The sequence below is a fragment of the Gymnoscopelus microlampas genome (assembly GCF_963454915.1).
Source record: "Gymnoscopelus microlampas genome assembly, chromosome: 18".
Lineage (NCBI taxonomy): Eukaryota > Metazoa > Chordata > Actinopteri > Myctophiformes > Myctophidae > Gymnoscopelus > Gymnoscopelus microlampas.
In genome coordinates, this window is record NC_139955.1 from 23555604 (window position 1) to 23578371 (window position 22768).

At 40.6% G+C, this 22768-nt stretch overlaps 2 protein-coding genes across 2 annotated transcripts in view; both read right to left on the bottom strand.

Moving 5' to 3' along the window:
• Window positions 1–5174, bottom strand: part of ccdc88b (coiled-coil domain containing 88B) — a 39320-nt gene extending 34146 nt beyond the window's left edge. Inside the window, exons 1-3 of the mRNA XM_084085954.1 lie at window positions 4970–5174; window positions 3793–3932; window positions 2313–2421 (exon numbers count right to left, since the gene is read on the bottom strand). Of these exons, the coding sequence (XP_083942080.1) occupies window positions 2313–2421; window positions 3793–3932; window positions 4970–5029 (309 nt within the window). The 5' untranslated portion in view covers window positions 5030–5174. The remainder of the gene's footprint in view (window positions 1–2312; window positions 2422–3792; window positions 3933–4969) is intronic.
• Window positions 5175–9284: 4110 nt separating this feature from the next.
• rom1b (retinal outer segment membrane protein 1b) lies at window positions 9285–16924 on the bottom strand (the record flags this gene model as incomplete). The annotated part of the gene is made up of 5 exons (XM_084041710.1): window positions 9285–9527; window positions 12876–13122; window positions 13718–13905; window positions 14494–14736; window positions 16775–16924. The coding sequence occupies 5 exons, from the start codon at window positions 16922–16924 to the stop codon at window positions 9285–9287; spliced, it is 1071 nt and encodes a 356-aa protein (XP_083897836.1).
• Window positions 16925–22768: the final 5844 nt, after the last annotated feature.

The following is a 22768-nucleotide window of genomic DNA, read 5'->3' on the forward strand; positions in this document are numbered from 1 at the left end:
TTGTTTATGGCTATATTGATATAGTGACGTGGCCGTGACATGAGTGTGACGTCAGATGTTCATTCGCCGGCCCTGCGGCCCTCGCTTAAGCCAATTTTAATATAGGATAGCTCTCAAATGCTTTTTAGCGGCGCTAATGGTATAGAGCGGATCCTGCTCTATACTTGACTTTGTCCGGGTTCACCGTCAACGCTCTGATTGGTCAGACCCGTCAACTCTCTGATTGGTCAGACCCGTCAACGCTCTGATTGGTCAGACCCGTCAACGCTCTGATTGGTCAGACCCGTCAACAAAGTGATTGGTCAAGCTTCACGTGACACATGGCTATAAACACATTATAAACACATATCGATGACAAAATGTATCAAAGGCGCCGCTACCTTCACACAGGGTGTGATTTTTATTTAATGTGTCTATTTATCTGCTACAGAGGCTGAGATTTTTTATTTATTTTGTATATAAAAGAAGACAGACGTGTTCTCGGCATGAAAGGTACCGTATAACGTATGGGTTACAACAGTTCTGAATGGGTTAATAAAAGGTTGCTTTTTAGAATGTACCAGCCATTACGTTGTTTGCAAGCTGATACCTAAGCAAACCATGCAAACTATCCTCAGGTGCACAGTTGAGAGATGAGATTATACAGTGAGGTAGGGGCGAGGCTGTTCCAAGTGTGTGTGTGTGTGTGTGTGTGTGTGTGTGTGTGTGTGTGTGTGCGCGCGCTATTGGACAGGGTTTTTTTCAGCTGCAGTTGCCTCAGGTCTTGTCTTTCACCTGACCGTGTTGTTTTTAAATGTATGTATAGTTTTTATATGTGGATCCCAGGAAGACTCTGTGCTTTAGGGCACAGCTAATGGAGAATATAACAAATAAACAAATGTTGATTTCACTCAACGAAGATGTTTAGTCTGCGTAAGCCTAAGAGTAGCACTGTTTGTTTTGTCATAATTTGCATAATAGCCATAGTATTTGTTCTTGCTGCCTATTAATTTAAAGGTAGTGTAAGTACCCGTAGTATTGTTCTTGCTGCCTGTTAATTTAAAGGTAGTGTAAGTGATATGTTTTGGTTTAAAAAAGGTTTTTAATCAAAATGTTAAAGCTCTATATTCAATCATTGCTATAGAGAGTTAGTTCAATATCAGGGGTCTCCCTGTCTCTCCAGCTCTTTAATAAACAGCAAATACATTTTCAGGTGGGTTGCCAAGGTCAGCCAATCAGCAGAGAGTGCCCATTTATCAGCTTCATTTTATAGTGTTACAGTTTCAATTTAGTCTGCTCGCTTTTTGTGTCATGACTTCCAATTTCAGTTGTTTATCCTATATCCTTCCTGTATGAGTTCTCTCAACATTGGTATCCTGACCTGAAAATGCATTTTCTGTTTACTAAAGAGCTGGAGAGACATAGGGAGACCCATATTACTGATCAAACACTCTATAGCAATGTATATATATATATATATAGTATAGAGCTATTTAACACTTATTTTAACAACAACAAAATAATTTACTGCACCTTTATTTTATCAATAGGCCTATGCAGTATTTATTCCGTCTCTTACCCAACAACGAATCAGTGTTTTTCTATTTCACAGAAAAAATAAACTTAGTTTAATCACCTGTTATTATAGAAACTAGACCGGTGCCCGCCGGGCACCAGCCTACTCGGGAACGAATGAAGTCGGGAACAATGCAAGTTGTTTTTGTAATACCCGTTGTTCCTACAGAGTACCGTGTTTTATGCCCATGTATGGAGATCTCTGTATCTGTTTGTATGTCTGCCTGTGTTCCTTTTATGTCCATATATGGAAATCCCGATGTCATCATGATATGCCCATATCTGGGCATGCCCATATATCTAAGCATAACACAAAGTTGTAAAATGCCCTACTTTTCTGCAACATTTAAAATTATGATTATTTCAATATTAACAACCCTAGTGTGAAGTCGTTTGGATGAACGGTTCTCAACATATGCGAAGGACGGACAGACAGACAGACAGACAGACAGACAGACAGACAGATAGACAGAGATTCCTTGAATCTATAGATACAGTATATAGATGTACAGTATAGTCAATTAATTGTATTCCAATTAATGGAATACATGGAGAACACAGTCAAAACCATTACATGGCTTTTAAAACTGACTTGCTCTAGTATTTCTAAAAGTTTTCTAACAAACTCTGATAACTTCTTCTCATACAGTCGTAATAAATCAAAGGACTGAAAGGACTCCAGATTCATAGTAAATCACTCTCGATCCTGTTTCCCCTTCTTGTCACACTACATCCATACTCCTTTGTTCCTACCATACCTGGTAGTAGGCCCTGAGGTGTCGATTTAAAATTGAGAAGTTCTGGACTCTCAGCATATGGTCATCTCTCTCGTTGTGGTACAGCTGCTCCATCTTGGGGTTTGGGTCTCTGGGACGGACACACAAAGGAAGACAATATATCTAGTGCATACTGTCAGATGAGCAAGGAGCTAAAATAACTAGTACAATTTCTCAACGGATGGGAAACCTTAAGAAACAGATAGTGCATTTGGGCGTGGAGGGAATAAAATTTTAATGAGTCTGAGGCAGGCAGTGAAACTCCACATGCAATCATTTGTCGATAACTGTGCTTAGGTCAGGCCAAATTAATCAGCAGTTCAGCAAATACTGTCTGAGATTTTGTCTTGCCAGCTGTAAGGGAATTAGTTTTACCATCCTTAAATTTGAATGCAAACATGGTGCTGACTAATTGACACAAATCGCTCATTGACACATATATGTGCATGATGAACCATACTGTATGCCAACTTTTCTCTCAGGTCTCATAAAAAGATGACGTGATAACAAATAACATGTGGCAGTCAAAATAAAAAGCTTTTCATTTAAGATTTTGACAATGATACCTGTATTTCCTTTTAAAGAAGCCATTGCCAGTTTTCATTGTTGCAATTAATTCGTTTTTTCATTTATCAGCAATACAACACTCGCCATTGGAATGCATTGAAGTTATCCATTGTATAATCACGACAAACCATGGCTAGGCTAGGTTTTTGCAACATCATCTTCGGTAAAACTGTGGGTGAATCTTGCTGCTAATCACTGGTAAGTGTTATAAAAACAATAATATACTTGAGTCTGCGATATATCATATTATATCGCAGCTACAGGCATTTAGTAGGACACAACACCCACAGCTGTTATATTATCACAATGTAAGAGCACACTCCAGCTCCATATGTTTATTTGATATAACCATGATGTGCCATGGCCTCTTATTGCTTAAACATATTTTGTACATCTGCCAAATGTTTGCACTGGCTAGGCAGTGTACCACAGTACTCCGAGGTTTGTCACAGGCTGCAAAGCTCTCACTCACTTCATTGGCCTTGCGCAGACTCACTCATTGGCACATATTTATATACAGTAAAAGTACATCGCTGGTCTGCTTCCCTCTTACCTTTCTGGGTATATCTCACACAAAACAAGTAATTAACAGATGAGCCTGCATTATATCATGGCACTCCACTCCACTCAAGTATTCTGGAGGAAAGCAATTGAGTAGAAATTAAAATCTATGTCTAAAATATACTGCCAACTTCCCACTTTATATCAGGTCTATTTCATTATGAATTTAGAAGACACGGTCAGCTCTTGTACTTCACGTCATTTGAATGTATTTTTTAGTCACAGCTAGGGAACCCCATAGAAAATTGTATCCCTGTCATAACACATGCAAAGTTGGGGGACATTAAGTTACTTAGCATTGATTGGAGCACAAGTAATACTCAAGTAATCTTACATGACTCTCATGACCTCATTAAGAAAGACACCATTGGTCAGCATCAGGTAGCGGTGCTGGGAAACGGAGTTCACTTCCATGTACTCGCTGTAAAAATGGACGTTGTCCTCCCCCTCCACCATTCTCTCAAACAGCTGCACCTGAAAGAGGAAGGACAGAGTGTGTGTGTGTGTGGGGGGGTGTATGTGTATGAGGAGAGAGCAGGGAGAAGTACGTAGTACAGACAGACAGAAGATGGATTAGCAGAGATATAGACAGAAGCAGCGAGTCAATGCAAAGCCAAAGAGGGAGAGGGATAGAGGGAGAGGAAGGTGAAAAAACAAAAACATTTCCACACAGGAAGCGGCCTCAAACGGTGGAGTGCAGCACCTGTTTAGACAGGTGGGAGCTGAGCATTCACACCGGGAAGCACTTCACAAGGAGATGGAGCCAACCAGGACTGCGGCCAAGGTCTCTCTCAACTAGGAGGGGCTATGCCAGTCCAAACTGCAGTATAATCAGGTTTATTCCCAACAGTCCTTCCCCAAAAGATTGCAACGTTTGTAAATACAATAATACGTTTGTTGGGAGTCATAATGAGTGGCAGAGTAGCTTGGGACCTTCTGTGTCTTGATAAATATTAGGCTACTCATTGACGAGGATGCTCCTATAGCCCTATATAGGGCTGGCTGTGTGTGTTGACAGGAAAACCATGGTACCAAATTCAGCCTGTTTCAAATGCAGCACGTCTTCGTTTTATTTTCAAGGTTGGGTTTATCTCCTGAAACAATCTTTGATGTAGATTAGTTCTATTATTTTCCGCTCCAACAGCTCAAGGACACGGAAGTGTCAGGCCTGAGAAGAACCTGGCCACAAACAGGCATGCAGTCAAAAAGAGAAGTGGGTTGTTTTGTTGTTCAATTCACAATAGCAGCAGGAGCCAACAGTGTTATTTGGCTTTTATTCACGCCCCGGTGAATTTCACACCATGTTTTTCTCTTTATTTATGATGAAAGGAATGGAAAATTACAGAATCCTATTCTAAATGTCAAATGCCTATTTTAAGCCTGTAGTCTAGGCCTGTCTCAGAAGGTTTCCACCACACAAATGAGTACAATATTTCTCTCTCTGTCTTAATTGCAAGAAAGACGACATATTCTGAAAATTACAGTGATAAATAAATAAATATATAACCTACCCAAAGCACCAACGCACTTCCCATGAATTCCTCTATCGTCTCCATTATGTTAGAGTCCATTTTGTGTGTGCAATAGGTTTATCTATCTAATTGTTAAGACTTAAATACTTTCTGTACTATATACTACATTCTAAACTATCATTATGTAGACAATAAGTGAGAGATTCCATCATGCGTCAAGTGTGTGTAGGCAACTAGTTTGACATGTGTGGCCTTTCCCTTCTCTTCCTCTATATTAGTCAATCTTTTAGTCAGGGTAAACGTTGTAGCCTAGGCAACCTATTGCAAAACCACACCGGAATTGTCAAAACGCGTATACGTGCGGCGTTTCAGGGACCGTTGTTCCGTCATCATCGTCACTCAAACCTCCAAGAAAAACCACACGAACCTACCACAATAATGCCTTTGTCAACGGTCATAGGGGAATGCATTTGTGAGTATTCTGACTCCTAGCAAAATTCTTAATTTATAGTTCGTGCGCAGAGAATTGTCATATTATATGACAGTCATGGATGAACTTCAACCTGGTGTTTGCACTTTCTCCCTTTTTGGCCCGTACATCTACATAAACGTTCAGATTTCAAATATAAAGTGCTTACCTCATGGCCACGGATGTTACAATTATGTACGGCCCCTCACGACCCGTATCTCCCGTATTGTTCAATAAAAAGCATTTTAATCCGATTGGTGGCCTTTTCTCCATATGCTTTCAAATGCGTGACCCTATCGGTTGGGAGGTGTACTGCACTCTAATACATTATAACTCTATGAGAAAATGTCCACCAGTCGGATTAAAATGCGTTTTATTGAACAATACGGAAGATGCGGGTACTTCTGAGGACCCGTACGTAATTGTAACATCCGTGGCCATGTGGGAGCTCTTTATATTTGAAATCTGAACGTTTATGTAGATGTGCGGGCCAAAAAGAGAGAAAGTGCAAACACCAGATTGAAGTTCATCCATGTTGACCGTCGTGTGATCCATGGCTACATGGCTACAGTGGTAGAAGATAGACTGTAAAAAAGAAAATAACCTAGGCCTAGTTACAAGTAAAAGTCCCACTGCATTTGAAATCTTACTTAAGTCAAATTAAAAAAGCATCAAAATATAGTCTACTTAAAGTAGCAAAGGCAAATGTATATTGTATATAGCCTACTTATCATGCAGAATGCCCATTTCAGAATCTAATCATGTTGTAGGCTAGGCTATTCATATGCAGCTGGTAGGCCTGTAATTACTTTGTGCTGCTTGCCTTGGGTAGAGTAACCTATATGCCTACATTATTTATTAGTAGATTTATAATTCGTATTAATAACCTAAATCTGCAAAGTAGGCCTAATAGCTAAAGCTAGCTGTCAAATGAATGTAGGCCTGAGTTTAAAAAAAAAAAGTAGCTAGGCTACATTATTTCCCTCTGGAAAATAGTGAAGTAAAAGTATCAAAACATGGAAATACTTAAGTAAAGTAGCAACAAGGATACATTTAAAAGTTCATGTAGCCAACGTTTGGCTACTTTCCACACCACACATTATCTTGACAACTGTCATGACTCATCATGCCTCATTTTAATACTTCGTTTCACAGCGGTTTAGGTACGGTAGTGAGTGACCCTTGAAGATATGTTCTTTTCGGCAAGCGACACCATGGGCGATGGGGTTTTGGGTGAGTAGTAATCTGCTCATCACCGTCCCTCATAGACCCTCTCTGTGAAACCTAGTTCAAGTATTGAGCAATTGTGACCTCTGGCGGTTGGAAGCGATATATCATTTGGTTGGAAGTTGCAAGATAATTTTTAGCCCAATCATTTTACCTCACAGCACCTAACACAGCCATATGATTGTTACAGCAAGATTCGGTCTCTACTTTTTCTCATTGTAGCATCACACCATTTTATTTTTGCACTATTGTGGTGCAGAGAGCTAATTCCAATATTAAGGGAAGGGAAACTTTAGGGAATTAAGTGTGTCCATCCGTGTACAGCTAATCTCCTGCATGTTGGAATGATCGGTGGGAAACTGTGCACACACACTCCCAAATTTTTCACATCAGCCTGTTATAGTGCCACCAGGAGGCCAATTTTTGCTAAAAAATATTTTGTCCAAACATCACGCCAATTACACATTATCTCTTTATCTGTATAGTCATGTGATAAAGACAGATTGTCAGATTTTTCATATTCCATCCTGGCTGGCTAAGATTGGCTTCCAAAGTTTGCAGGTGTGGCCAAAGTGTGAAGGGAAACTTTTTTTCTTCCCTTGGATCATTACAGAACGCCCAAATAAGCCAGGCCCATTTCCACCTGAAAAGTTTTCTGCCATGTTGCATTTCCTTTGCCAAACACAGTTTCTGCTACTACTCTTACCGATTTTGTCCAAACCTCACTGGTATCTGATTCGGATTCTATTCCGATTGACTATGATTGTCTTTCAAAGTTGCTGCAGTGGCGGGCCCCTTTTGCACGACATGCTACAGGACTGGAAAACCTTGTACGCACACTCCCAGTAGGCCAAGGAAGACTCTCCACCCAATTTCTTCTTCAAATTCAATTATAGAGCTACGATGAGACAGATTTTTGCAAAAAAACATTTTCTGTTACTACTCGTACAGATTTTGAACAAACCTCACGCAAATCGGTTTACATTATCTCTTTAGTCTTGTGATCAAAATGTATCTGTCACATTTCTCATATTCCATTCCGATTGGCTATGATTAGCTTCCGAAGTTTGCTGCGGTGGCCCATTTTGCTGAAAATGACACACATTATGAATGCTGGGAATTTGTGGGAAACTTTGCACGCACATTCCCACTAAGTCAAGGAAGAACCTCCATCCCAACGTTTTAAAATCTCATGGTGGCATTACAACAGCCCACTTCACGTTTTGGCCTATAACACTTGAACCTTAGGTCGTACAATCAACATATTTCCCCCCTGGATTCCTTGGATCATTCATGACGCAATTTATAGGCCTCCGTTTGTGCCAGATTACATTTTCAGTCATAGTGCGTTTTCTTCAAAACACACTTTTTGCTACTACTCCTATAGATATAGATATAGAGTCCGATTTTTTCAGATTCTTTCAGATCCCGTTCCAATTGGCAAAGTTTCGGACCCTGGGTAGGCGTAGACCTGTGCTCAGAGAAGCCCACTTTTCTAATTCATGTATTAACTGTGTTATTTTCCTTTATGAAAAGAATGGTAGTACGTCCTCCGGCATCACAACTATGAATCAAAACATCCAGTGGTATCTGAGACAGAGCTTTATTCAGAAGCTTGAACAGGCCTGTAGCAGACCATTAACAAACCATAAGTTATTTTCTTTGCAAATAATGAAAGCCATGATGACCCTTAAAAGCAGTTTGTACTTTTTGGTATAGCTTCACTTAGGCTACAGCGCAATGGACTATGCCTGTGTCCTGTCACTGTGCTGATAACGCTTGTACAGCAGTCCAGGGATTAGTATACTGGGATTATCGGATTGTTTCAGAGCTGCCAGGGCAGACAAGATGAATGGTCTGCATTTCTATAGATAGATGACAGCTCCATATTGTCATAGCCTACAGTACAGGGCACCACTTGCAGTCAGCTCACACACAGAATTAATCCATTTTTATTCTCCTGGGTGAACTCAGATAACCCCCTAGCCAATTAATTGACTCACCCATGATAACGGAGTAAGTACAAAAGGAAGCAGACACTACAAAGCAGTTAGAAATGTCTATCTTTAATATATTTCATGCATATTGCCTTCTTAACAGTTTCTGAAGCTTTTCATTAGTTTAGTAGGCTACAAACTCTACAGCTAGTCTTGAGACAAATACAGTGAACATGGCTTGAGTTTTTGCATTATGTTATGTATGTGACACTGCCAGATTTGTGCCAAAAAATCTGACAATGTAGTATGTGAACATTAAACATTGAACATATTTGTGTGTTTGTTGAATGATTAATCTTTTCAAATGTGTGTGCTTGTGTTTTAGATTGAATATGCTCTCCACTATTTACAACAAATGTACTATACATCTCCATGACCGATGTGGTGATGTTTACATGTGTAAACACTCCTGCACAGAGGGGATGTTTGTTTCGCTGCATGTGCAGCACCAGATAAGATTCCCCAAGTGTTGCCTTGTTTTGGGTATGTGAAAGGAAGTTGTGGCCACTGCATTGGTGGAGCATAAAATCAAGCCTAGCCCATCAAAACAGACAGTTGTTCTATCCCACCCCCTGCCACCAAAATTACAGAACAAAGAAACCCAAGATGCATCCCCCTTTCACCCTTCATTCTCAACACATTCATTATTGTGGTGTTTCCTCTAGCTGGCAGGGGTTTCTGTCTTCACTTCTTCCTCAGCCTGAGCCTCACCCTCAGCCTCACCCTCATCAGCGTTGACCTGCGCGATCTTGAGCAGGGTGAGAACTTTGGTTTTGGTGTCCTCAAAGGTTTCCTGTAAGGTCTTCTCCAGGATATAGCCCTCGGTCTCTGCCTCTGGGTCCTCTAGGGCCATGGCTCCGTCCACAGCAGTCTGCAAGTACCGCAGGCTTACAAAAATGGATATCTAGACAGGAAGAGGTGATTGAGTTACAATACAGTATGTTGTTAATTCATTGGTGTCAACAATGTTTGTCTCTGGATGAGAGTGTTTGGTTTTGTTTTGTTATGTTATATGTTGGGCGGGGCCTACAGATATTGACAAAAACAATTGCCGGGTATAGAGACGAAATATGAATTAGCCATAAGAGTACATTTTGTATGTACAATATTGTGGTTGTTAGTAGGCTATATGTTTTGTATAAATACCAGGAAAGGAAGCATTGAAACCAAACAATAATGTTACTGAATCATTTCACCCGGTTAAGGGTCAAAATGACAGACGGGTGACAAATTAAAGAAAATACCCAAATAGGCCTAATCGAGTGGAGAATCATTAAAATGCATCTGCTTCCATGTACTGGACGTGGACTGCATGATACAATTAACCAGTTATCATAATGCTCTGTGGCATACATAAAAATGCTGGAGAAAGCCTATTTTACCTCTGCGTTTGGATCAAGATGGCAAGAGAAAAAGATCTGACTAGTGAAGTGACGATGAAAGATGGTTCATTATTGGGCACGAATGACAGGAGCTTCAGTCACAATTGACAGCTCAAATGGGCTTGTGTTTCAATAGAAACAGTGACTAAAGGGACATATGCATTTAAATCTATGGGAAGACATCAACATTGGACATTGTTGTCAAAAGAGCACATTCGAGAGCCGTCCGTGTTAGCGCAGGTGAAATATTCCTGTCCATTGTAAACCCAGCTTGGCCAGGTGCTGGCTGTGTTTGTGGGTGGGATTGGCGATTTCTGTCACAACGCAAGCGACGCCAGCTTGATCAGTGAGCCTGTTCAGCAGAAAGAGGAACTGATTGGGGACGATACTGTAGCTTGTCCACATGTGTCTCTGTTATGCTCTGTGTGTGCATGATTTTGAAGTGGATCCACTTAGCCTCATAGAGCAAGGGTTCCCAAACTTTTCAGTGCCGCGACCCCCCAAAATAATCATATTTGAACTGGGGATCCCTCATCCTGACAATCACTTGGAATGTAGGAGTTGAGGCATTACATTTAGTTTAACTCGGTTCCGCAGATAAATATTGTGAAAATAGCCGATCTACAAGCTCACAACGCCTCGCAATGCAAGGCGTTGTGCACGGCTATTTTCACACTTTCTTATATTATTTGACACTTTGGCAATTGTTGAATGGCCAATGTTTGACCATTTTTTATTGTATAGTTTGTTGAATACTATAGATGCAGTAATGGTCTTATGGTCTCTTTTCTTTCTTTCTTTTTTTTTTGGGGGGGGGGGGGCATTAAAAGGGTCTTAAAAGTCATTAAATTGTCACTTCACTGTCAACCCCCTGGGGGTACCGACCCTTTGAGGTTGAGAACCACTGGCACTGTCATAGAGGGTGAGAGTGATCACATAGGAGATATGGCTCCTATGATGAAAACATGGGAATGGTCTTTTTCAGGACAATGCCCCCACATGGCATAAGGTGTCACTGGATGGTTTGATGAAATGATTCATATGCTAAGGCCTCCACAGTCGCCAGATCTCAATACCATTGAACACCTATGGGAAATGTTGGACCAACCAACATCAAAACACCAAATGAGGAATATCTTTTGGAAGAATGATGTTCCATCCCTCCAGTAGAGTTCCAGAGACTGTGCCAAGACACATTGAAGCTGTTCTAGCAGCTTGTGATGGCCCAATATGTTTTTTTTTTTCAATTTATATTGTCATCCGTTTGTATAATCTGCTGTTTTGTAAAATGAAAATCACTGAGTTGCTGAGGCAGCATTGTTGCTAGCTCCACTGGGACAGAATCATTCCATTGGGGAACCTTTAGAACAGTACACAGACACTTTTTTATGGAATTACCAAACAGTCCACAACGATACATCCATAGTTGTAGTTAAGTTATGTGGTTATGTGGTTAATCTCCGCCATTAACCACTTAAGCTCTATGTTCCACAATGAAAAATGAATAATAACAGTGTTTGGTGTTTTTTTAATAAAATAAAAACAAAAATATGCAGAAAAAAAGCTGATCTACAAGCTCACATCTCGACACATTATGAGCTTATAGATCTATCATTTTGCCTATAAGTGGTTAAAAAGGCCATAAAAACTGATATCTCTCAAGGAGAAGAAAAGGTTTTAATCTGTTAATCAAAATGGGTGTTGCTAATATGAGGTTAATCAAATAAATTCATACATCCAAGCCATGGCAAACATGATTTTGTATGAGTTTTCATGGTCCACATTGTAAAAGTTACCTGAGGAAGAATTATATAAACAATGTCATCCTTTCAAACAACAAACAATGGACAGTGAAGATAATGTTGCTTTTTATATTCAGTTTCCTGAAAGCGGGCATCAAAATTGTGACATTTATGCATCTATCATTCCGCATGGTTACATCAGCTACTACTTGCCTGCTATAGAGAATTCAGATAAAGTTTATATCAGGAAATGGTGAAGGCAGATTTATTAGGGCTTTTATTACAGACTGCATGGCCTCCTCTGCTCATTTTACTTGATCTTTGCTACTAAAATTCAACATGAGGAGGGAAGTGCTGAGACAGAATGTTGAAAATTTGGCCTCATCTATACGCTGGAAGCCTGAGGCAATTCTTCATAAGGGGTCAAGGGTCATTGCTATGTCGAAAAACTATAGAGATACTAAATCAAGAGGTATAGATTGTTAGCCACAGGCTACATGTGACAATGTCATCTCATCTTTAACACATTTTAGCACAGGCAGAGTCCTCATTGTTATTTAGAGGGACTGTGCTGTCAATTGCACCATTTGGTTCATAGTTTAAAGTCTGATCCTTTGATTAAAGGATTGATTGCAGAGAAGAAATGGATTTGGATGTCCATGTGTTGCTGTTGTCTTCCATGTCTGTTTTATGTATTAACCAGGACCATGGGTCGCAAATTAGCCTTGGCTAGAAACTCCATTATGCAACAATGTTGCCCTTTATGACATATTAATAAGACTTGTGTGTAGACACACTTGTGTGTGTGTGCATTTATAGGGTTAGTGGTGAAGAAAAGTAATGCATTAAAAGTTAGTTTTTGTTGAAATTCAAACTTTGATGTAAAGAATCAGGTACTTTAGTCATGGCTTTTAAGTAGATTTTAGGACAGTAGTTCTTTATTCTACACTGCGAATCAAACCTTATGTTGACCATGATGAAGCCAAAACTGAAATGAACACAATATTGGTATGTAGGTCTAGTTATTAAAGTCGTTTTGTGCATAATTCTCTCAGAATACCCCATGACCAACTTATAGGTCCCACCCACTGTTTGACAAACTCACATTTCTATTAATTTATAACCTACCTGCAGGAAGATAACTGCCAGAACCATTGGGCCAATCGTATTTATCAAGTAGTAGTAGTAGTTGAACAGAGCCTCCCTACAGCCACGGTTGTACAGGTTGAGCGTCTCTGTTTGGTACTCATAGTTGTAGTGGGCTTGGTTGCTCAACAGCCTGTACTGTATGCAGGGGCGTCCAGAGACCGGGTTACAGCAGCTGAAAGGAACACCATCTACCAGGTAACGGCCATCCACGTTGCTACGAACGCGACTGGAAAACAAAGAGCGTAAAAGAGTTGGAATGGATAGATGGATGGATGAGCGATGGAATAGGGGATTGGTCAGAATAAGGTCTAACAATTTCAATTTTCCATAATTCCCTCAGTTACTTCACTCTGTGTGCTACTCACCCCCTCGCTGCCGTGCATTAGAGCTGATATGATACGTGGCCTAACCACTCGGTTCGCCCAGTCTACTCACCCCCTTGCTTTCTTCAATCACAACCACCTGTTCCTTCCCTGTACCAATTCATGTTCTTATTTCATTTCATACCAACGTTTTTCCATCCCTGTAGTCCACTGATATCATGTCTTCATTGGATGTTCTATTTTGTATCCACCTCAGACCCACTTTAAACAAATATCCTCCACTCTATTTGAGAATCCATCACATTTTCCCTTCTTCCCTCTCCTCACTTCACACTTTTTATTGTGTATTCCTCTGCACTCATGATTAAGCAGCCCAAATGTCTGTCACTCATCCTCACATCAAATAAGTCTCCTCTCCTCTCATGTACTTTTTCTGAACCCGTAACACACAACCTATCAGTATTTCAAAATATATCTTCCTTATTCCTACTGACTCACTCCTTGACCTCCTTGGCTGTGAAGTCCAGGTATCTGTTGTTTACCCACTGGACTTCAAACCAGTCCCTGTAGTTGGTGTTCCCACAGCAGCGCAGTTGTATCTGCAAACGGTCGATGGTCTCCTTCTGGAAACAACGGCCCGGCACGTCTGTGTCACGGTAGAATCGAATACCGTTCTTTAAGCCCACCTGGTGAGAGGATGGAAAAATAGAAAATAAAAGGTACATTATCTGCTGCTTCGTAAAGACTTGTGTGCCTGTTTTCCTGGTTTGCTCAAGTCTTCCCCTCCAAATTGTGATATCCACAAATTGATCGCTGTTCTTACCTAATTGTTTCTGTAAAACAGCAATTCTGAAGGATTTTATACAATCTTAAAAACAGTAAAATGTTGTCTTTTTGTCATAAACAATGTATAGCAGGTTATTTATTTTTAATAAATTAATTCACAATAACTTACAGCATAATTGTTATGTCACCATATTATATTGATCTGTTTCTATTCTATTAAAACATGTACAGTACATATATCCCAGTCTATTTGGCATCATAGCATCATCACCACATTGTCTTCTTCACTTCTCTCTACCACTCTCCACCTTTCTACCTCATCCCATTCTAAGCACTACCTTAACCCCGCTCCTTCCTAAGCCTTTCCCCTCTCCCCAGCTCTGGCCCTCTGACAATAACCCCATGCAACTACTGTCTGTGCCTTCAACAGCCAGTCTTACCACCCTGATCTAAAATCTCCATGCCCCCCATGCTTTGAGTGGCCTCACCTTCAGGGATTCCTCTAAGCGTCCCTGCAGGGCGTAGCTGAGCACCAGAGCGGCCAGGAGCAGAGAACAGAGGACCACAGACCCGAAGAACCAGGGCAGCATGTATGGCTTCCAGCGAGGGAAACGGGTCAAGTCCAGGGAGTCCTGACATACTCTGCCTGCAAACCAGTTGGTACCAATGTAGGCTAGACCCACCACCATCATGAGGTTGGGCACCACATGGATCTCTGAATTGTCCATCACCTGGAAAATAAACAGTAGAATATGTTTTATTTTTTACAACAGACAAATCCCATAGTCATTGTTTTATTGCTGGTTAGTTTGTTAAAAAGAAAAAGAAAGAAGAAAGAAAAAGAAAAGAAAAATACTCTAGCAACTAAAATACTGAATTAACTGGTGACATTCTGAATTGACCGTTGAGACTTCAGTACATGATGAAATCCCAGATATTAAAGGATAAAACGTGCTTTTGTCAAATTATTTTGGTGTTTGGTGATAAATTGCTCTTATAGCCCAAAGCTGTTACAACCTTGTGATGGTCACGCATTTCTCTAGATGTTATTTTATTTTATCCCCTAAGAAGGTATAATTATTTTTGCCAGTCAAAGGTGTCTATTCTGGTTATCCGTCAACGGTTGACAGCTGAGAGTCCGTTAAAGGTCTGAACAATAGAACGCTTGTGTTAGATAACTATACTAGACTATCTAGTTAGGAATCAGTATGAAAGTAATCTGTACAGTATTTGATCAACCACAAGGTCACTAATCAACATCTGATTCAACAGCTGACTAAGTTCATACTTAGTGCCAGAAGAGAAATGAATAATTCCCAAACCAAACTTGATATTCTTTCAATATGTATTTCTGAATATAGTTTTTGCACAGTTATGATAATTAGATTTGGCTGCCTCGTTGGAACTGCCCTATTAAGATCTATAATGGTCCAATGGCATGCATCCGTGGCCTGAGGCTTTCCTGTGTAGCTTATGGGCAATCAATGTTTCCAACCTAATGAAATCAGTAATCAATCCACCCCATTGGCCAGCTGGATTTGGGAAATGTACAAGTCAGGTATAGATAATAGATTATGACATTCACTTACTAATAACAGATTGCCCACAATCCAATACAGATTCAACCGAAATCATTATTGGTAAAGGTCACGTGTCACTATGTATGTTTCTGTGTGTGTGTGTGTGTGTGTGTGTGTGTGTGTGTGTGTGTGTGTGTGTGTGTGTGTGTGTGTGTGTGTGTGTGTGTGTGTGTGTGTGTGTGTGTGTGTGTGTGTGTGTGCGTGCGTGCGTGCGTGCGTGCGTGCGTGCGTGCGTGCGTGCGTGCGTGCGTGCGTGCGTGCGTGCGTGCGTGCGTGCGTGCGTGCGTGCGTGCGTGCGCGCGTGCGTTTGTCTTTGTGTGTGTGTGTGGGGGGGGGGGGGTATGGGGTAGGGGTGCATGTATAGGCATGGCAGTGGCGGCCATTTTGTGGTGCCACAGACAGAAACCCCATTCATTCTTTCCATAGAGATTTCCGAAAATATTTATATAAATTATGCTAAGCCTGGAACCAAGCCTTCCAGGATCCAGGTGAATCATGACAATAAAACATTTGATTCTGTGTCAAAAAAAAATTGAAAACCACAAAAAAACGTATTTATTAAATATAGTATATAATATAATTACATTATTCAAATATTTTTGGACACAGAATCAAATGTTTTATGGTCATGCTTCACCAGGAGCCTGGATGGCTTGGTTCCAGGCTTAAAATAATTTATATAAATATTTTCTGAAATCTCCACAGGAAAAATGAATGGGGTTTCTATGATTGGCCACTGCTATGCCCTATGGCCCACATCTATGAATGAGCATTTGTGCTTGACTTTCCTGAATCGATTGTTCAGCCATAACAGCTCACTGTTAAGAGACAGTGAGTGATAGTCATCACAAATGTTTTGACCAAATACCTCTATAGATATTAAGACGATATTGGGACGACTATTCCACATAATATTTACACAATGAGATTTATGATAAATAATCATCAGTAATGCCTATATAATAAAATCATTGAACAACCTTAAGCAGAAGGAAAGTGTGTGTGTTATGGTACCTCGATCCCTGCTAGTGTTTTTAAGTTTGCACTGCTGAATGTGTACTGTGCATGCATGCATGTGTGTGTGTTTGTTTGGGTTGGCAGCATGGATCATTCTATCTCTGCACATATAGCGTGTATGCCCAGTTGCCCACACATGTATTTTTGTACCCAATCAACCCCCCCCCCCTACCTCATCCCTGCGGAGTAGCTCGGTTTTAAGGTAGACACCCATGCAGAAGGTGAAGGCCCCAGACAACACTGCCAGCCAAGACAATAGCCACAGGCCCTGTGCCAAGCGCACACGCCGGTGCAGCGGAAACTTCACCATCAACAGAACCATGGCTCACAGTCATGCACTAGTCAGACAGATGGGAGAAGTAAAACCAGCAAGACAGACAAGATGATAGAGAATGCGTGAACTGAAGTGACAATAACGGAGTCAATCCAGAGGTGGCCAGCTGCATGTGATGCAAACAAAACCCTAACAAAGAGGTTAAAATAAGGTGGCTTTGAGGTCGTCCCACAGGCTATACTGCAGGTATTCAAGGGTGAGAACAGGTCTCTGTGTTGTTGCTTTGGTAAGTTATTAATGGGTTGAGCTCATCTAAGTTGTTCCAGTTGGAGGGGATAAGCAGGTAGATCCCTTAGATGATGAAGGGCACAGTTGACCTCAGAGGATAATCCAAAAACTTTCACTTTGAATTCCACAAGTGACCGAACAAAAAATATGATTTAATCCAGGGTAGGTATAAAAGGTAAAAGTAAAAAAATAAAAAGTCAAAATCAATCAATTTACGAAATGTGGTAGTTGAGATAATCCCTTTCTTGTTGATGACAAGTTGTCCCTCAAGGCATCACTTCACCATAGTCCCTCTCCGAGTTTGAACCCACGATTTGTTCTTGTTCTTCTTATTTGTCCTTTTTTGGTGCTTCTCTGGGTCTGGGTTCGCCCCTAAACCGCAGCACCCATGTTTGCAGGACACAGAGATTGGCCAAAGTAGAAGGTTTGGAGCCGTAATCTCCGCACACAGATAGTCACTGGGATCCTATTAAGGCCCAGGGGCCAATAAGAAAGCAGGCCAGTGTCTGATCAGCAAACTTATTCTGATTGACAGGTAGTATGAAAGGACCTGAGATATCCTGGACTATTATGATTGGTCTTATTGTGACACCTGTCAGGTATTGGGACTGTGAGTGTGTCTGAGGGAGTAAAAGATAATCTAAAATGAAGGTTCAGCAGTGTCAAAAGCCACTGTTATTTACATGACAACATGAGTATTAGTGAGAAAATGGCATGTAAAAAGCTTTGCCGTAAAATTCTTATTTTTGTGATGAAGTTTTTATTTAAATGTATGTTTACATAGCTGGAGGTTTGGACAAGCATGTCAGCTGCACAGTACAACCATTGACAATTCCAACACATATTTCATAATAATAATTATAGTGCCTGGAATTTGTATAGCGCTTTTCTGAGTACCCAAAGTCGCTTTATGTGTGTGTGTATGTGTGTGTGTGTGTGTGTGTGTGTGTGTGTGTGTGTGTGTGTGTGTGTGTGTGTGTGTGTGTGTGTGTGTGTGTGTGTGTGTGTGTGTGTGTGTGTGTGTGTGTGTGTGTGTGTGTGTGTGTGTGTGTGTGTGTGTGTGTGGGGGGGGTGAAGTAACAACAACAACTTTATTAGGAAAAAAAACTCTAAGATAAGCAAGTACAGTAAGATATAAAAGCAATACAACACTAAAAACAAGAGTTGAAACAAAGTCAACTGGGAAAGGAAATTGTGAACAGGTGGGTTTTCAGTGTGGTTTTGAAGGTAGGGAGGGAGAAGGCCCTGTCGCCCCAGGTTCGACCCCTGGTCTTCGGGACCTCGAGGAGGCCGGCATCACTGGACCTGAGGGAACGGGACGTGACATGTGGCTCGAGGAGGTCAGAGAGGTAGGGGAGAGGCAGGTTGTGGAGTGCCTTATAGGTGGTGAGGAGCATTTTGAAGTGAATTCTTTGTTTGACAGGCAGCCAGTGGAGATGATAGAGGACTGGTGCGATGTGGTCTCTGGAGCGGGTGGCTGGTGAGCAGGCGGGCAGCTGAGTTTTGAACATTGGAGTTTATTGAGGGTTTTGGAGGTGATGCCATGGAGGATGCTGTAGTCTCACCGGGGTTGAAATGAAGGCGTGGGCATGTTTGTCATGTTTGTCATGTTTGTCATGTTTGTCAACTGCCCAACCGGGGTTCTTATTTGTCAATCCAGTTTTTAAAAAATCCCCCTACCCCTACCCCCCGACCTAAATGCCCCCACTCAGCGTATCATCAAGTGACAATCATCACCCTAGACACGTTCATGCCACTACTGCGACTAAGGCCAGGCAAACTCTATAGCAGTATCAAGTGCCTGAACACCCAATTTCTGAACAGTGTCTACCCGGCTACAATCAGACTGTTGATCATGGCCTGAACACTGCTTGTCGCCAGGCTGGCCTGTCACACTGGAATACTTTCCCTATGTCTGTCTAGTCTTCCTATGTTGGATTATCTTCCTGTGGATTACACACTCATACTTACTCATGCGGATTTACCTTGCGTAGTGTTTTAATACCTGAGGTCGATTTACCCATGTGAATATGTGGTTGGTACCTTCCCTGGCCTTGTTGAACAAACCGGTCTATTGAACTGCACCTTAGAACACTGTACCTGCTGAATACTTCTTCAACCTTGCCTCAGGGTGGCATGTTATATACACTAACATATGATGCTAATGTTCCTAAAAGGACATGCATACCAGCTAACTTACACATGCTATCTGTGTATATCTTTGATTATTTGACCTCTTTGTATATATTTTTATTTTCTTCTTACCTCTCCTGCTCTACAATACCTCTATCCTCTCTCTTCTAAAAAAAACTACAAATGATGGACGCACATAAACAAAAATCCACCCACTTCTTCCGTGTGTGTGTGTGTGTGTGTGTGTGTGTGTGTGTGTGTGTGTGTGTGCGTGTGCGTGTGCGTGTGCGTGTGCGTGTGCGTGCGTGCGTGCGTGCGTGCGTGCGTGTGTCTTAAATATTAAGTCCCATCAAAACCCACAAAGTATAAGCAGTTAATAGAAATTTGTGGATTTATATTTAAAACACTATTTCCTTTGTGATTGTTGTTCCCTGCCTGGGTTTGTGAAAAACAGGTCATGAAAGAGGAAAGGATCCAACAGGATGCAACAGGAATCTTGTAAAATAATAATAATAATAATAATCAATTAGTATGTAATGAAAAGTGAAATTAATTAAATGGAGAAGGGAGTTCACACACTTGTAAGGGATAAGCACAGTGAGAGGTGTGTGTGGGGGGGTCGGAAGGATTACACAGTTAAGTCTTTATGACATCTTGAATCAGTGACAATGCTATAGATAGACTAGTCTATGCCTCCAAGCCTGTCATTTAACATGAAATGATTATTAATTAATAGGAATGTTCTGTCATCCTTCATGTTGTTTATTTTTGTAGAGTCAATATGAAGCTTTTTTTGTAAAAAGAATTTAGTGATGTCAAATAAAGCTAAATCTAAGCAATTGTTTTAGACACATTTTATTGCTGTAAATAGTAAAGAAATATAGTAGAAGTATTGGAACAGTTACTTACATATTGGTAGTACATTACATATTGAGTTGGTTTGGATGGATTTATTGAGGGTTAGGACAGATACAGCTTAAAATGAATACACATTACCAGTCTCTAATCTGCATATTTTGATTTAATACACGATTAAAGCTTTATATATTGCTACTTCATACTTCTGTATACCACCTCAGTATAGGTTTTCTAATCAGGAACAGCGGGTGAGAATGTTATGCAGAATGTAAACATTAACATAAAGTGAATATGCTTTTACACAAAACTCTGCATGTTCATAAATACAATATACAAGTTATCAAAATGTACACCCAGTTAAAGTGATATTTCAGTTTCAGTTTTTAACATACCACCTAAACAATGATGTCATTCAGTTTCATAAATGTTCACGGGGATAATTTTGTCTGTGTTTTGTGTGGGTGGTTATGTCGATAAAACAGAACATTCTACCAGACTGACATATCCTATCGCTTCAAGATGTTAGTGAGTACCTGATCAATGTGGTGCAGTGGTTCCCAAAAGGTATGTCGTGAGACAAGTCCAGGTGTGCCTTGGGATTTTGTGAGAACCACACATTATTATTGCAATATATACAACTATATAAAAAACTATGAATATTTTTTTCATCTGCTATATAAGTACTTTGTGCACACTAATTTCCGGAGGCAAATTCTATACCCTACAAAAGTCATTGCTACAGTAGGTTTCATTTTATCTGCAATCCCAGGACTGATTTTTGTGGGGTTTTTTTTTTATGGTTTATTATAATTACTTATTCTACACAGTATTGGAAAATAATTTCTGCCAAAAACTAAACAACATTTCTTAAGAGGACTTGTTACAATTTTCACATCTATTCATTATATGCTAATATATTCAAATGCACAATAGTGGGTGGTTTTCATTTTGACTCCATTATGAAATGAAAAAGTTAAAGTAAATTAAATTAAAGACATTTGACAAATAAACAAATACATAACAATTAAGTTTGTTGATGATTTAATAATAGTAATAATTATAATAATAATGGTAATAATAATAATGCATTTTATATTTAAAACACACTTGTCATCAATGCCTTAAGTGCTAGATTTAGTATTTTGGTCAATGCTACTCTTATATACTTATTATTCACCTATTTGTTTATTTTAGATAGGCCTAGTGATTTTTTTACTCTCATGTCTCTTTTGACTCGGCCAATCTCCTCATCTCGTCTTCTGACCCTCCCACTCAGGCCGGCCCTTCTTCCTGCCCTTTCACTTCTTTCTCTTTATGCGGGTGCAGTTGCTGCTTTAAGTCATCCAGGATCATTTGGGCTGACACATAGGTGACACCATCAGGCCCCACCTCTAGCTGGGCTGAATGTTCCTCTCCCATGCCACTACCCCTACTATCTGAGCAGGCGTGATGGCAGTTGGGAATGGTGTCAGTGTGGTTAGTACACATCGAAGTTTGCTGGTAGCAGGGCTGGGGGTGCACTGGCCTGGGATTGTCTACATTAGTCACAGCTATTTTCTGGTAGATAGCCGTGCTGAGGTCAGCCAGATCTGAAGCACAGTTTTCACCTCCTGTGATTGGTGCCTCTTGTCTCCAGTGTATGAAGGCTGTGGCCCTGTCTGCCTCTGACCCCTTCAACACGTCATGTGGCATTTCCTCCAATTTGGAGGGAAGGGGCTGGTTATCTACTTGTGGTGGAATCGCAGAATGGCTGACTGGCGTGACAGTTGTCAGAAACTTCTGAATGGCTTCAGTAGAGTCAAAGTGCTTCTCCAGTAACTGTTTTATCAGACAGGGCACCTGGGGAATTGAAATTAGACAAACCAGATTCGCAAACTTAAATGGAGCCAAAATAATGACTTTATACCAAAGAAGCACAGCATGTGACTACAGTTATCATGAAATGGAAAAACCACAATCAACGCATTATATTGTGGTCACCTAAAGGAGTTCAACAATTTATTTGGCATTGATCTATAACAATATGCTAACTACAATCCAGCTGCAAAGTAGGGCAATATAAGCAAAAATATATATGGTAGGAGAAGCGTGTTCAAATGTCCATGTATGTTAGGTGAAAGAACTCATGTTTATTTTTTTTAATCAAATTGACATATTATTTGTGCATCTACAGTATGGCCATCTGTAGGTAACGGTTTGTATGTATATGTATATTTGTATATGTACAAACAGTAGCATGTATATGCACATGTACGCCTGCATGTCTGATGCAATTTGGGCAGTAGATGGTGCTGTACTCACACTGATGTTATCCATAGCTGCAATGGTTCTATTGGCATCCTCCAGCTCTGAGCTCAGCTGGGTTATACGGCTTATCAGGTACTTCCTCTCACTACTCAGACTCTCAGACTACACACACACACACACACACACACACACACACACACACACACACACACACACACACACAGACACAGACACAGACACAGACAGGCAGACAGACAGACAGACAGACAGACAGACAGACAGACAGACAGACAGACAGAGAGAGAGAGAGAGAGAGAGAGAGAGAGAGAGAGAGAGAGGGTCAGGCAGACAGACAGACACAGAGAG